The sequence below is a fragment of the Drosophila navojoa genome, chromosome 3 (assembly GCF_054131105.1).
Source record: "Drosophila navojoa isolate 15081-1374.11 chromosome 3, UAZ_NAV_1.0, whole genome shotgun sequence".
Lineage (NCBI taxonomy): Eukaryota > Metazoa > Arthropoda > Insecta > Diptera > Drosophilidae > Drosophila > Drosophila navojoa.
The window spans coordinates 19,034,942-19,052,147 of NC_142891.1; the positions used below are offsets into that span (position 1 = coordinate 19,034,942).

At 39.5% G+C, this 17,206-nt stretch overlaps 1 protein-coding gene across 1 annotated transcript; it reads left to right on the forward strand.

The window, feature by feature from the left end:
- Window positions 1-15,658: 15,658 nt before the first annotated feature.
- On the forward strand, window positions 15,659-16,907 carry LOC115562587 (uncharacterized). Its single transcript, XM_030384382.2, has 2 exons — window positions 15,659-16,144; window positions 16,206-16,907. The coding sequence occupies exons 1-2, from the start codon at window positions 15,721-15,723 to the stop codon at window positions 16,784-16,786; spliced, it is 1,005 nt and encodes a 334-aa protein (XP_030240242.1). The 5' UTR covers window positions 15,659-15,720; the 3' UTR covers window positions 16,787-16,907.
- The last annotated feature ends 299 nt before the right edge of the window (window positions 16,908-17,206 follow it).

Below are 17,206 nucleotides of genomic sequence, written 5' to 3' on the forward strand. Positions count from 1 at the left end.
GGCGCCGACAATGGGCTTGAAGAGACTGATGCGAATGCGGCTGGCCAGACGAGTGGCCAGCCCATTGAAGCACTGTCGATGTCGCTGTCGTTGTCGCTGTCGTTGTCGCTGTCGTTGTCGCTGTCGTTGTCGTTGTCGTTGTCGTTGTCCTCGTTGCTGCCAATAGCTGGTGCTTCAATAATTTGTGTGCTTTAATGAGTTGTGGATCAAGGGATCGGCGACAGCTGCAGGCTGAGTTGAGCAGTGCAGGGCATAAAAATAAATTTAAATCAGCTACATATTTGCACAAAGCTTTATTTGATTTTAATTGATTTTCTTTTTGTGTTTTTTTCCTTTTGTGTGTGTGTGTGTGTGTGTGTGTTCTTTGTGTGCGCAGTTATTTGCTTTTAATTTGCCAACACACCACACATACTACCTCACTTCTCACTCACACACACGTACATACTCTTTGCACAATTCGTTTCGATTGGCGTCTCAGCTGGTGCCCGTGTTGCTTTTATATAGAGTATTTGCCCATAATTCGACTGTTTGATCTGCTGAAAAAATATATGCGCGTATTTTAATTTTATTTGCTTTTTAAATGAAGCATCATCGGCCCCAAGCCATGCAGCTGATTGCGTCTGCGCCGCCGGCATACACAATCAGTTGTTGGCCAATCTGCCGCCCATCGAATGCGAGCGAAGGAAACAAAAACCATCCACAGAAATTAACCTCAATGCAAGCAATGCGTACGCTACCTAAAAATATGCTATATGCCAACAAGCAAACAAGAAAAACATATTTATATATATATGTATGTATATATATACAGCAGAAAAATGAAATGAAATTTTATTTACGTTGTTTCTGCTGTTGGCCCACGGCTAGTTAAGTTTTTGGCTTGTCGTTTGTTCCCCTTTGTGTCAGTGTGTGTGTGTGCGAGTATCGTAAAATATTTGCGTTATTATGCTAGTAATTTTTTGCAAAGTTCTCGGCGCTTCGCTACGCTACTCAATGCTCTGTAGCTCAACTTCCTGAGGTTTTAGCTAGAATGGGTTTGGGTCTACGGGGTCTTTGGGGGTCTTGGGGTTTGCTGTGGGCTTGCTGCTTGGGCTGGGGTTACCTTTCACAGTTCGCTAGCTCATTTTTATTTCAGCGCCCCAGGCTAGGATGACAAAATCGTAGCATACTACATGTGAGCAGCTTGTGCATTCCCTTTTTCGTAATAAAATGTCAAGTATTTGCTGGCAATAACAACAGAGGCAGCAGCACCACCACCACCACCAACAACAACAACAAACGGTGGCTGCTGCTGCCAATAAAACTAAAGCAACTGAAGCATGATTTTTGCTACTCGGAAAAATATGAAGTTGTTGCTTAAGCGCAGCTCGAGCAAGCCAACAACAAATGTCTGCAGCAGGCAGCTGCGACCTGGCCGGGCCAATTAGCAGAGCTTCAGCAATTTGTTTAAGCCAGCCAAGTCGTATGCTCTCCAGCGCTCTAAGCTCAATAAACAAGCAGACGAGCAGACATTTTAATGACCTTCGACTTCTGGACAAGCTGACGAGAATGGGAACAATCGGGGCGTTAACGGATATTGGCTTAAAATGATATAAAAATGTCCCAAATACTAACGGAAAGAGCGAGCGCGAGCGAGTGAGAGCGAGCGTGTGTGGGAGGGAGCGCGCACATTTATTGGTAAATAAAGTTCCAGTTTCATGGCATAAAAGTTAATAAGAAATTGAATCAATGAAGCCGAATTGTTGATCTTTGCCTCAAGAGAACCAACCTATAGCTGAAATTTCAACTTTATAGCCGGTAATAAAATTTCTAATGGGCCCGGCCAATGGCATATGAAATCCGCTAGACAATGCCAATGGCCCAGCAGTGGATTTAATTAATTTTACGATGCGAATTTGCAGCCGTTGGAATACGAAGAATATTTAGACAGACTATATGAAATACGTGTGCTGTCTGCGCAATATAACAGCTTCACCTGTGCCAGGTGATGGAACCAGCAAAAAAAAAAAATGAGCTTAGTCTAAAAAGAATCTTTTTTCTCTCATTTCTCATCTAAAGTTTGTATTAAAGGAAACTTTTGAACTCTGATAAATTAGTCAACTTTAATTATTAAAATTTACCTGTTGTAATGTGAGGCACGGCAGGTGGGAGTATGTTAATTAGAAATTTCCTTTGCTGCTGCTGCTGTTGCTGTTGCTGCTAATGATAGGTTACGTTGACTTGACTTGGCTTACGTGTGATGTGCGACCCTAGAAATGTATTCTAAGAATATTAGACGCAACTAATTAATAATTAATAAGCATTGCCAATTAGTGGCACGGCCACTTCCCACTTTGCCAGCAATTTTTTATGCATGTCACAACATTTTGTCATAAAGTGATAAAGGTAAAGGTAAAAATTCAAAAGACTTCGAGCGAGACCTTTTGTTTCGCTCACAGGCGATGTGCCGTGATTGTTATGCTCGGTAGCCCAGGCCCAAGCCCAGATGAAGATGAAGATGAAGATGAAGATGCCGCACGCATGTGACATAATTGAAAGCGACATGGCTGCCATGTAGCAATGCCAACAGCCAGCTGTGTCTATGTCGATGTGTGTGTGTGTGTGTGTGTGTGTGTGTGTGTGGGGTCGAGTCAGGTGCACGTTTAACTTTTGCTGTCTGCCCGCCATCCAATAGAAGATTATAATGTGCGCATTGCCTTATTCAAAATACTGAAAGCTGTGCGTGTGTACACGTGTGTCTATGCGCGTGTGTGTGTGTGTGTGTGTGTGCCAACTTTTTTCTATGGCAAATTAAATTAACGGCAGCTGCTGCGCAGCGGAGCAGCGATAACAGGCATTCATGTTTTAAGAATCATACGAAAATAACGAAATTAGCATAAATAAACGAGCCTAATAGGATTTCGTTTGTAATTATCAAATTGCCAGCGTTCAAAACCGCCTCAAACGAAAAGAGAGCGGGAGAGTGAAAAAAAAAGAATGATAATCGAATTAAATTAAAGATTTGACACACGCATTTGCTTTAAGTGTTTTCTCAATATTTATGCTGCCAGCAAAAAAAAAAAAAAAAAAAAAGAATTTATATATGTATGTGTATGTTTATGCATGCCAAGTTATTTTTTTGTTTGCGTGTGTGTGCTCTGCTTGTGTTTGCATGTTTTTGATGCCTGGCTCCGTGTTTGCACGAAATTTATTGGCTTGCCCGGCACAAATCGATTTCGCAATATTTGCGTATATCAATGCAGCTGCTAATTTGCTTAAAAGCATAATTAACAGCTAGCGAATGTCTGCACAGAGACTCACACACGCACACAGGCACACAAACACGAATATGACACGGCGATTGTAGCGCAAACTGCGCTATTTTATAGCTTCACGTGAGTCGTAAAAGGCAAACAAACGCGAGGTGTAAAAATTACAAAAATAAAAAAATAAAAGGAATCTGCAGAAAAAACACACACTGTGTAAATCAGCGCTGTGAAAGAACAGAATCTACAACAAAGCGAACAACTACAACAGCAGCAACAACACTAACTGCAGCACAGGCGTCACTCGCTGCGTATACGTAATGTGTTTTTCGTATATATATATTTTTTTTGTTGCGCTTGAATGTTTTGCGGTTTTTTCCCAAAGTGTGAAAATTGCAACAACGAGAAAAAGCAACCAAAATGAGAACAAAATAAATGCATAAAAACAGCGATTGGCATGCGCAGCACTTCATATATCGATTAATCAAGCAGTGCTTTACGTTATTCCGATAGCCGGATAGTCTACATAGTCCTTTAGTGAATACCATTGAACAGTAAAGCGTTTGCGATTCCGAATCATGCACAATAAATGTTTTTCCTTTTCTCTTGGAGCAAATACAAATTTAGAATCAGTTAAAGGAATGTGCTGTGGGGTAAAAGAGAGAAAAATTTTGAATAATATCACTTACTCTATAAGAATATAAATATAAATATAAATAATACATTAATTAATAATAATACTCTAATAAATGAAACCTTAATAAATGACATCTTAATAAATAGCCCCTTACATTCTATATGCAAGAGAATTCGAATAAAGCTCTTAACAAACGAGCGCTTTGCACCAATGTGAGTAAGCGAGCCAGCATGATCAATTGCGCTAGACAACAGGAATGCAAGAGCAGAACGGTAGACACACACACCAACACAATCAAGTCAAAGCTCACGATAGAAAGAAGAAGAGATCACTTAAGTAAGGCCAATGCAAGACAGGCTCACGATTGAAAGAAGAAGAAAACTGTATATTTATGCAGAGCGAGCAGTGCACTGCAGTGGAAGTTGGGCTGCATTTATAGAAGGGGAAGAGTGAAAGAGTGACAGAGAAAGCAGCTCATGTGAAAAGAGCTGAGGATTACTGGTGTCAGCATAGAGCTTGCTGTTGATTGGTCGCTTGCTAATATAAATACAGCTGTGCAGTGAGCCTCGGCTTCACTTGAAGCTGAAAAGTGAAGGAGTAAGTGTGATCAAAGATAATTGAAAGTCTTTTTTTTTTGTTTTTCTTTTGTAATTGTTTATAAAATAAATAAATATTAAATAATATTATTAAATATTTGCTTGCTATATACTAATAAACAAAAATTAAATAAAGATAGTCATTTTTATGAGCTGATGAATATTGATTATAAATGTTAACAATTATTATATTAAATTTTGTACTTTAAACTCGCTTTATTATTTATTCTTCGCATTCATTGTGCCCTGTTTTATTACATTTTTATAACAGAATGTTCTTAAATTCATTTTGGCGCTTATAAATTACGCACTTACCAAAACTTCGTGGCGCCACTTTTGCAACAAAATTTTGTATTTTAATAGCTGACATAATTTCAAGGCAGCTGGGACGAGCACAAAAAAACAAAAAAAAATTGGAATATGTATAAATTGCCCAAGTGAGTTGGGCGCCAACCAAAGGAAAAAAATAAAAGGTTTCGGAGTTGGTCGCTTTTTCATTTCCATAATTTGCTTTGCGCAGCAATTAAAAGTGATTAGGTTCATATTGCGCTATTTATATAATTCATATTCCTTATTGTAGTGACGTTGGGTAATGCGAAGCCGAAGCACCGCGACGGCTAAACCGACCAAAACCTTTCAAGTTCTCCGGTAATTAGTTGCCCGGCTATGCAAATCCGTTTGTCGGCTCCAGATTCATGCCCGCGATCTTCGGCTACGCACCCGCAGCCCACTGGCATCGCGTGCCAATGCACGTAAACGTTTACCTATAATTTTATGACTTTCTGAGCGACGGCATTGGCGGTAAACAAACTTTTTCTTTAGCCGTTGTTGCTGTTTCCACTGTTGTTGTTGTTGTTGTTTTGCCACCATTCCCCAGCAGAAAGGAACTTTTCTAATTATAATCTACATAACTTAAAATGCGAACAGAGGACGAGAGGGCAAAGTTTAACGCCAGCAACGCATGTGAAATTAAATTATAGCCTTATGTATCTGTGTGTGCGTGTGTGCGAGTGTTTGTTTGTTTCTGAATGGAAAAGTACAACAAAAAACGGAGAAAAAGAGAAAAAAAAAAAAAAGCAGCTGTTGAAATGAAAAATAAATACGAGCAATGGCAAAAGTCTAGCAAATGGCAACAAATGCAGCCAAACAAACTGCAAAACTTGAACGGTTGCTTGGCGACCGTCTAAATTAAATTCAAAATTTTTATTGATGGCTTCATTTGCATGGCAAAGGCACAAATACACAAGCAGACAAACACACACACATACAAAAGTACGTGCTCAGTTTGCACCACATACGCATTCATGTGTGCGTGTGTGTGTGTGCTGCCAAGCAAAGTGCCCCACAACTTGCCGCGTTTATCCTGAAAAATCATCTAATCTGAGCTAGACTTCATATTTTTCTTGTTGCTAAGCTGCCTGCCATATGAATATGTATTGTATTACAAGCATTCCGCAATCGGATATCTCTGGTATTTCGCCACTTGAGAAAATGTCATTTCCATTATGCATACAGAATATATCAATGAACATTTTCTTTAATATATACGTATATTATGATTGATAAATTCTAAATTCTCTGTATTACACATAAGAATGTTAATTATTTATTTCTTCGTTCAATGCGATATCTTCTCATTCGTTTGTTATCTCTAGTTTCATTCTTTTACTCATGGCAGCCTATAATATCCTCCACACACAATTTATATTTTTGTTAAGTATCGTCCTAACAATTATATTCGTAAGTATGTTTTAAAGTTTCTTTGTTAAAAAATTTAAAAAAAAATTAAGTAAATAACATTTTTTAAAATTTATTTATTAACAAATAAAGACAATCAAAATTTTTAATTTTTGTAATTTATAAATATTTTGTATTAAAAAATATTATTACAAAATTATTACTGTAAACAAATATTAAAAATTTTTATTTATATCCCCATAAAATTTTATCTCTAAATATTACAATTTTATAATTGTGTTTTATATATAATTTTATTAATTTTTTAATATTATTTTTTTTATAATTATAACACATATAAACGTAAAATTTGATAAATAAAATAGAAATATATTTTTCTTATGAATTTTTATAAATGTGCATAAGACTTGTATATAATTTAAAGTATTTAAATAGTTAACAAACTATATTCAAATAATTTATTTCTAATATTTTTTTTATTATTTCTATGTATTTATTTTATATCTATAATTTTTAGACTTGTATTTTCTCCTTATGAATATCTTTGTATCATATTGTGACGTTATCGAGGCGAATGATATTTGTAGAGCACGTGCATGTGGGCGATGGCGTGTAGAGCTAATGCTTTTTCACTTTGGTCCGGAGGCTGTGTGTCAAGTTTTTGGCCAAACACCCAGGGGCATATTTTAGAGGCTCATGTGACAAATTGCTGGGGCACGTGTATTGCATGCTTATTGCGATGTATTTCGCTATGCCTCTCTGATATTTTCTTGCTGCTCTTTTTGCTTTTGTTGTTTTTGTTCTTCCATTTCATGTTGCCTGTCCGTGTAGTTGCCGTTTGCCGCGATGACAAATCCAATTCATTTCGCAGCTGGCTTACGTGGCGTATGCGTAATGTGTCTCAACTAAAGCTAATGGGCACAGCATGCCTGCCTGCCTGCCTACCTGCCTACCTGGCGCTGATTTCCGCTCATAATGAGCACCGAGATCGAGTAGCGTGCATGCCTAGAAATTGAAGCGCAATTCAATCATTTTTTATGGCCATTTCCATGCCGCGCTCAAGTGAAAGCCAATCAAAAACTTGCGCTTCACAACAAACAGCTCAATGAAAAGGCCCCACACACACACACACACGCACTTCTGATGTTGATGCTCTGTTTTTTTTTTCTCTCTCTCTCTCTCTCTCTCTGCCCTTTGCTGCTGTTGCCATTGTATTGTTGTGCATGCGATAGAGCATCAATATCATCTGCAACTGGCAACAATTACGCGTTGCCTTAATTGCCAGACACACACACGCACGCACACACACAAACACACGCACACAAGCGACCGTTAACAAGCAGCAGCAAGTGACCTGTTCGGTCGTCAGCTGCTGCAACTGGGGCTGAAATCAAAATCATTGGTGTGAAAATAAACTAATTGAAGAAAAATTTCATTTGCAGCTGCAGCAGGCAACAGCAACACGGCAACACGGCAACGGCAACAGCCACACGGACCACGACATGGCGGCGAGTGCGAGCCATGTTGACCCATCTTGTTGCATTTGACCCGAGGTCAAGTTGCAGCAGCGCTGTAAACGGAGACATGCGTACCGGAGCCCGTTCGTGCTTGTTTATCAGTTAAGCCCATGCCGTTGCCCCAAGTGCAGCAGCAACACAACAGCAGCTGGAGCTGGAAGTTGGAGCTGGGAGCTGGGAGTTGGAGCTGGAGTCGATGCTGGCAATATTTTGCATGAACTGCCGACGGGCCGGCCATCAAAATGAATGCATGAAAAACTACAAAATGGTAATGTGCCGTTGCCATGCAGCACAAAAGCAACACCAACAGTGACACCAACAGCAGCAGCAATGGCAGCAACGGCAGCAGCAGCAGCAGCTCGCTGGAGCGCATAGTTGTAGGCAACAGTTTTTGTGAGCCCTTTGGGCTTATCCTTGTCTGTTTATCTACCGTTTGGTGCCCGCCTCGAGAGCCGCTTACGCGTTTTCATTGCTGTTGCCAGCAGCAACAGCAGCAACAACAGCAGCAACAACAGCAGCAACAACAGCAACTGCAACAGCAACTGTTGCTGCCATCGTTGTAGCTGCTGTTGCGTGTAAAAAATTGATGGACATGTGTACAGGCCGCAGACAGCGACAGCTGCTGCCGGAGGGGACATGGCATGCAGCGGCAGCTGCTGCACGAGTTTTCAATTTCCCACCTAATTGGCAGCAAGTCAATTGCATTGCAAGTGCAGCAACAAAGCAGCTCAATGAATTCGTTGGCAACATACGTGGCTCAAGTAGAGCAACGATTTCCTCTTTTATTTTCTTTCAACTAGCTTCAATTGTATTTTCCCACAGACTTTAATATAATGCACTTGATGTAAGATTATAAATTCGCCATAATAAGCTATAGGTGGAAAAACGAGAATTGAATTGATTCCCATAAAATATTATTATAAATGCTTTGATAATAATTATTATTTTTATTTTAAGCTTTTCAATTTATTTTTATTTTATTTTATTTTGTTTTTTTTTTTTGTAATTGTAATCCAAATTTTTTTTTTTTTTTAATTAAGGAATACATTTTTTGTTTGAGATCATTAAACATATATTTTTTAAATATACCTATATATTTTTTAGTTTATTATTTGGCTAAGTCTGCTTAAATGTCTCTCTCTATATATGTCCCTCGCTGTCTCTTTCATTATGCCTCTCTATTCACATATATACATATCTCTCTCTGTGTGTCTGTATATGTCTTTTTTTCTCTCTCTCTCCATTTCTCTCTCTTTCTCTCTTTCCCTCCCCCCCTCTCTCTCTTTATCTCTCTCTCTCTCTCTGTCTCTCCCTGGACCGCTTTTATCAGTATCTCTGTCTGTCTGTGTCTCTAACTTAATTCTCCCAGTCTCCGTATCTTCTCTCCCTCTCTTTATCTCTTTCTCACTCTCGCACCGTCCTTCCTACTCCTTTAGTCAATTTGGTGCAGTCCTAAAGCAATTTCTCTTTCGCTTTGGCTTAAATTATGTTACTTTAATTGGCAACCAAAATGAGACCAGGCGCACGATTTACATGAATCTCGATGTTCCTCTGTCTCTCCATCTCTCTCTCATCTCTGCCCACAACTGGGTCGCCATGGAATGGCAACAGCATCCATACACACACACACACACACAGGCAAAGTGCGGCTTTTTATTAAAATCTAAAAACATAAATCTTAAAACTGAAAACCAAACGCAGTGGCAGCGCGAAGGCAGACAACAGATGAGAGCAGTTCGTGGTTTCGATGCTGGGATCGTGGCTTGCCTAGGCGGGCAGGGCAGGCAAGCAAGCCTAATTGAATTCTGAAACTCAAGTCGAAATTAAAAAATTACGAGCAACAGCAGAAGCCATTGCTGTTGCCGCCTGCCGCAGTCTTGGCCAGGCCCTAAATAAACAGTAAAACGGAAATGTATTCGACAGGTGGAAATTGAAACTGATTGAATTGTAAAATGTGGCATAAAATATTATTGTGCTTATTAATGTTTGTGTGGCGCAGCTGCTGGAACGCCCACACAAAACAAAGGCCCCTTCAAAACAGCAACAGCAACAGCAACAACAACAACAACAACAACAAACAGAAACAACAACTGTAAAAGGCAATGCCAATGCTAACGCCAGCGCATTCAGATAATTTATGCTTTTCGATTTTAATTGGCGCCATTTTGGAGCGTGTTTTATGGGCCACTTTTTTGCATAATTCCCGGCCGGCAATATTTTTGTCACTAAAAAGGCGAAAATTATTGCTGCCAGGCGAGGGGTGTTCCAGAAAGTATTAAGATTAGATGTTTCATGTGATGTTCTAAGCGATTCATAGTAAATTTATTACATTTGTCTGTGAAGAGTATTAAGGAAATTTTATATAATTAATATACTAGACTTTACTATATTATACATAAGTCATTGAAGAAATTTTAAATACAATACTATATTATATAGTCACGTTCTCACTTCTCATTCGTATATTAATCGATTTATGAGAAGTTTACATTAATATATATTTATATATTTAAATCTGATTAATCTTAAGTTAAAAAGCTGCCAAATCGCAAGCTTTTTAAAAATGAATTGCTTAAGAAAGCAGTAAGTTTCCTTTTCAAATCCTTCTAAAGTTGATCTATCCAATGAATTTAAATATTTGTGTCAGGGATCTTTGATGATAATTTTTCAGCTAACAGAATGAATCGCGTTATATGTATTTTATCTATTCCCCCCTCTATCTATCTCTCTGTCTGTCTCTCTCTATCCATACCTCTCTATATAAATCTCTCTATACATATCTGTCTTGTATTGCTCTCTCTCTCTCTCCCTCTGTCCATATATCGCTACCTTTCTGCACATCTATTTCTGCCTATCTCTATCTATGTCTATCTCTATCTCTATCCGTCTAGTCTCTCGATCTCTCTGCCCATCCTTTTCTCTTCTCCTTTTTCCAAGCTGTTTTCTATCTTAATACATATTCTATTTATATATATATAAATATATAACTTATAGAGAACCCAATATACATATATTCTATGCTTTACCTACAAATTATATATCCTAGATATCCAAGATTATGTAATTTCTCTCAATATATCATTTGCATTAAAAACGTATACTTTAATTTGCGTAATTTGCATTTCTGTAGACCCAGAGCCCTAGGATTTGCACTCCAGCCTCGGCTCTGCAGAGTTTATTGATTTATTTGTCTAAGCTGTGGATGCAACACATTAAGCGCTGACATATGTACGCAATATATGCTTGGGGCTGTAATATATGATTGGGCTTTCTGTATTGTGTGTCGCCATAGACTCCTCCTCCCCCAGCCCCGCTCTACTTTTGGGGCATATGTATTTTTATTAGAGCTATAATTGAAGTTTAACTGCGCATGTAATAAAGGCAATTTTAGCTATTTTCAACGCATTAGCGGCATAAATAATACAAGTCGAATGTGAATGTGAATGTGAATGTGCGACATAAAGACACGCTATATGGCTGGCCATTTCTCTCAGCAGCGAAAGTGGACGAAATGCGATATATAGGCAAAGGCGCAAAGCATTACCAATTGCTACGCAGTACAGTTACATATAAATATGTACATGTGTGTGTGTGTGTATGTGTATGTCTAGCATTTGCCACACCCATCAAGTAGCTGGTTGGCCATGTATTGCCCGCAGCTCGACGCCCACAAACAAACGATGGCGACTTATTCATTGCGCTTGCCATTAAGGTGGCTCTGATGCGGTTACTTTTGCCGCTCTGGCTGCTACGGCTGTGATATATAACACGCTCATAATTGGTCATAAATCTGACAAATGTAATTTGTCATCACTCAGGCTGCAGCCAGGCGAGCGTGGCGGCGGCGTGTGGGATGGGCCCAGAGTCCGACTTGGCCACGCTTTGCTGAGTGCCAAAATGAAAAAGGTGCTTGACACAAAATGTCAGCTGGATATTTTTTATTACACAATCACAACACACACACTCACGCACACGAGCACACACACAGACACCAGCACAGACACACAAACACCCAGAGCAATGCTTTTCTATGAGCGCCTAAAAGTATGCTCAAGCTCTTGAGTTCCACACACACAGACACAGAGAGAGTGAAAGAGAGAGATATATATACACACACACACAAGCTGCTTGGCTATAGCACCACACGTAAGCCACAAAGTAGTTACTTTTTATGCTTTTCGCTTTTGGCCATTGTTTTTGCAATAGCTTTGGTCACTTCAGCTCGTAAATATTTTACAAGTTCTCCATTGCGCCAGAGGGTTCTGTGTGCCGTCCGCCATTTGCCTTTCGCCCTCCCTCGCCCACTGCTTGTCGCCTAACTAACTAATTTTTGCTTTTATAGATGACGTACGACTTATTCGGGTGCAGGTTCAGCATCTACATTTCATTATAAATGACTTTCAAAATGGCCTAAACGTTCCAAATGAAGTGACTGCGTGTGGCTAGCCCAGCCGCACCCCCCTTTCCGCCCCTCCCACGACAATAGCCGCCCGTGCCCACCCGCATTCGATTTTAATGATGATGCCACTTGGGCGGCAATCAATAAACCGTTGCAAATTTATGGGAATTAGGCTGCCGCATAATGAGTAAATAAGACTGCTGCTGGGTAAGAAATATTTATGTACATATATACGTTAAATAGTCTATGTAGATATATGTATATATCCTAAGTCTATTGTCTCTGTGGAAGTAAAAGTTTGTATATACCAAATTTATATGCATAGTAATATGATAATATTTATGTGGGATTCTTTCGCCATATTATATTTCCCTAACCATAAATAGATGAATTATTTTTCCTTACACATACATAAATAGATCTCCTTTAATAGCCAGCCAAGTTCAATAGAAATTGTTGTCCCCAAATAATAACAATGCTTTGTGGTACGTCCTCTTCTTCAACAGAAAAATGTTATTTTTACTCACACAAACGCATATATGTCTTACTAATTATTGTGAGAACTGCAGAGAGAGAACCAAAGTTCTTCGATAAGATAAAGTCCATTAAAGGTCAAGGCATACAGGTGTAGCTAGCTCGCAAAAGTTGAAAGGTCAGAGACACTTGACCTTTGGCTCTTATGAAACTTTTCTCTTTTATGATTTATTTATTACACAGAAAAATTGAATTATGAAATGTACGCATTCCACAACTTGTTAGGAATTAAGCAGGTTATTCGGAAAAAATATTTTGTACATACCCTGTAATAATTAAAAATGGGAATACGGGGTATATTACCTCTGAGAACATTTATGTAACATGCAGTAGGAGGACACAGTAGTTCCCACTTCTGGCTTAGAATGACGAGCTAGGTCAATAGAGTCTATTCGTTGTTATGAACGAAGGAATCTCTTAAACTAAGAGAACTACAGAGTGGAAACTTTGAGTATATATTCTTTTGAATCAGTCACAGCGCAGACTTATTTTCTTTTTTCTTTTTTATTTATTCATTTTTTTTTTTTTTATACGTTTTGTTTTCTAGGTAACGAAAAGAACAAAGCATCATAAAATTATTCATAATATTGTTATATATAAGATTGATACTATTTATTACCTTTGTAGAAATACGATGAGTAATACACAAACAATATATTGAATTTTTACATTATGTTCAATTTTATTTATAATATATTTAACAATAATAATTATGCTATAATATTATTTGATAATACTCAAATTTATAATAAATTCGTCTGGAAAATACGAATTTAAATTGTCGCACTCGCCACACAAGGCTCAAGGGGATGCCTATTCAAAAGAAGAAGAAGCCAGACATGTAACATAAACTCAACTGAAAGGGAGGAGGTCCATTGCGTGCGAATGGTATTTAGCAGAAACAAATTTTGTTTTTATCAATGAAATAAAAGAAATGCGAAGGTGTAAAAGAAATGTAAAGCAAAGTTGAATTAAAATTTGAAACTGAGCAGCAGATCTGAGTCAGCAATACAAGCGTCATAGCGCTCTAGAACAATCCAATTCTTGATTATAGTTCGAGTGACTATGTTGCATGCTTTGCAAATTCAATAAAGAAATAATTAATAGCTTATGCTAAGGAAAAGTATGTACAAAAAAGCACCGCCAGCCCCATTAAAACAGTTTAAGTTACTGGATCAACAATGAAGCGACTATATACAAAGTATTTTTATATATATCAAGAGTACCAGCTCTATTACGTTTTATCTAGGTTAAAGATCAACAAAAGGCCTTAACAGACTTGCTCCAATGTCGAAAGATAAAGTACGCATTTGCAGCCTTTCATTTATTTATACATTACTCCGAGAACTTTCTTCGCTTTCTAAATCTCTTATTGAAGATTATGCAATTTGATCTTGAAATTTTAAATTGATGGCATAATCAATTTTACCCAAATGCGAGGGGCTACGTGCTAGATAGCAGAGCTCAGGCAGATGCAAAACAATCATTCCAGGCTTTTATTTAAGCAATTTTGTATTGATTGCCTGTAATGAACCCCAAACGCCTCGAGTTTGTTATTCTCTGTTGTTGTTTTCTTTTTCAAGGCGGCGCTGGCAATGCATTCTCATAGTAGTTGACTCGAGGCCTTTGCTACGTGCTTAGACATGCCCGGCAAATGGGTCAGCGCATTCGCATCTTCAGTCAGATCTATGGATCACGTTGTACGTGACCCTGCCTACTGTATATAGTATGCATATACATATATGTACATATGTATATATAGTATTGTACGTCAAGCAGAGATCGCGTATGCTGGAAATTTTTTTTATAAATTTAGTTAGCCGTGCGGGGCAAATGAAATTTGATGCGACACATTTGGCAAATTGGCTCTGAGATACATGGGGAATCAACACACATATACATATATGTATTTGTATATACATATTGATAAGTGTATGTATCTTTTGCTCCTGCTTTTTATGCTGCCTGGGCTCGAGAAAATCCGAGAATTTGAGTGCGACTCAATTGGTGGCAATTGAATTATTACACGACGACACTCATTCAATTTTCTCTGATATGGAGCAGGAGGCGGCTTGAGGCAGGACGGGTGCACACTATATACACGCTACACACACACACATACACACATACATGCACACACACATGGTTGTATTTCAGTCCCTCGCAGTGCTGTCAAATCCCAAATTGTGTGACACGTAAAATGGTCTGACATCTGACATGACTGCAGCTATTCACCTGATGCCCTACTCAGATTGTCAATTTTATTTACCAATTCGCAATCGATTCGAAACGGATCAAGTTCTTTGAAATGTGTATTGTTCATTGTATTTGTTTACTTAAATGATAGATTGCATTTATTATGTATTTTTTTCCTGGCAGTTTTATTAGGTTTCATCGCCTTGTATGCAAAGATTTAAAATCTAAAAAGTTCTTCTTATATCAAGTAATATATACCTATATAGAAGAATGTATTTTTACTATTTTATAGTCTCTACATTTTAATATATTATTCTTTTTATTTTTTGTCGTGTGATATTATTAAATATAATAATAATAATATATCATTGATGTACGTATTCTTTGTCTTCTACAATTTTTTCTCAATTACATATGTACGTATTTTCTTATGGTAGTACCGAAGTTAACGCTTAAGGGAACTGCTATTTTTGGGAATACAGCTACATGTATATCATATGATAGGAATATTTATATATAGATTTCTTGACTAACCCTTTAGCTTAACTCTATTAACCTACACTTTATATAATAAAATAAATCCCAGGACATAAATCTCTTACTACTTATTATAGATCAAAACATAAAGTTCTATAGCTCAAAGAAATTCTTTAAATAGAGCAAACACTGGTCGTAAAAAAGAAGAGTTTTAAGATTACAGAAATATCAAAAGAGCTAACATTTCAGCAGAAATACCCAGAAAGAAGTCCCGCCTATTTATATGCCCCACACGTGGCCGTGCAGCGCATCTGCCCACGCATTCGATGATTTGCCGTAGATATAGGCGCCTAGCTGCTGCCTTCATGCCTCCAGTTTGATTGTGCCTATTGCCAGGTGCAGTTGCGATTCTCCGAAAAGCATGAAACAGGCGTACTCTCTGCTCTGTGTGGTGCTCTTGACAGCCAGCCTGGCGGTGCCCAGTGCGGCACGTGGCGGCCGTGGACGCGGCGGTGGCTCATTCGGTGGCCTCTTTGGCGGCTGGCGCAGCAAGTACGGCAGCAAGTCGTCGTCGTCCGGCGGCGGACGTCGCGTGGTCAGCGGCTCGCCAGTGCACACGGCGATGACGGTGCCAAAGCTGCCGCCACCGCCACCGCCGCCGGTGTCGTCAAAGGTCAAACCACATGTGGCCAGCTATCCGCGTCAACAGCCGCCGCCACCGCCACCGCCGGGCTATGGCTATGCACCAGCTGCGGGCCAGGGCACGTACTATGCCAACGCCCAGGCACTGCCCGCCGGCGCCTTCTACTACGCCCAGCCGCCCACGTCCATGGGCATAGGTCCAGGTGAGTGGGGCTGCTCTGCAGCTCTTTAATGGCCGTCGCTAACGGCTCTGTCTGCCTTCAGGCACTGGTTTCCTGACTGGCCTACTGGCTGGCCGATTGATGGACAACGTGCTCTTCGGCCATCACCAGCATGTGTCGCATGTCTACCATCCGAATCAAGAGGGTCAAGCAGCTTCCGGCAATGGGCGTGAGATCATAATTATCAACAATGGGCAGCAACAGACCGAGGGCGAAACGCAGCAGCCGCCCAATGACTCGCTCAGCCCAGTGGACGCAGCAAATCCACTCGAGAATAAAGATGAGCAGCAGGAGGGAGAGCCCAGTGAGGCAGTTACTTCCACGGCAATGCCCGTGGCTCCCGCTGGCGGCATCATCTGCTTTCCCATCATGATAAATGAAACGGATCCACAGAATCCGGAGCTGGTGAATGAGGTGCAGCGCGTGGTCTGCTTTCCAGCGCCGACCGCAGATCCACAATCCGCAGACTGTCAAAATGATCCCATCTGCGTGCTGCAGCATGGCGGCAGCACCACCAGCACAGTGCCACCGATTGTTGCAGGCGATATTGGTGGTGCAGCCGAAGCCAGTGATTCCCTGGAATTATCCACTCCCGCGGCGGCTGACGATGCTCCACAAGATTAGTCATTAAATTAGGCTTTAAGCAAAACTAAAAATAAATTTGCAATCAATTGCGGATTAAGTTAGGGGATCTTCTTGTTGTCTTCGAATTTAGTTTTAGAGAAATATAATCATTTAAATTAAATTATAATATTTCAATTGGCCATGGTACCAAATAAATACTGAGTATTTAATTCATAAACACTTTGCAAAGCAGCTGAGCTTTCATTAACTGGCAAAAGCTTACTTGCGAAAGCGCGGTCAAGCTTTAAAAGCTATAAAATCATAGCTTCAAAGTAGTTCGCGCGGCAGCGTTACAAATGATGACAGTTGTTCCTGCAGGCACGCCAACAAAAACAACAACAACAACAACAAGAGCAAAACCAGCAGCCACAACATCAACAATAACAGCAACAACAGCAAGGCCGCAAACAATTGTAATGC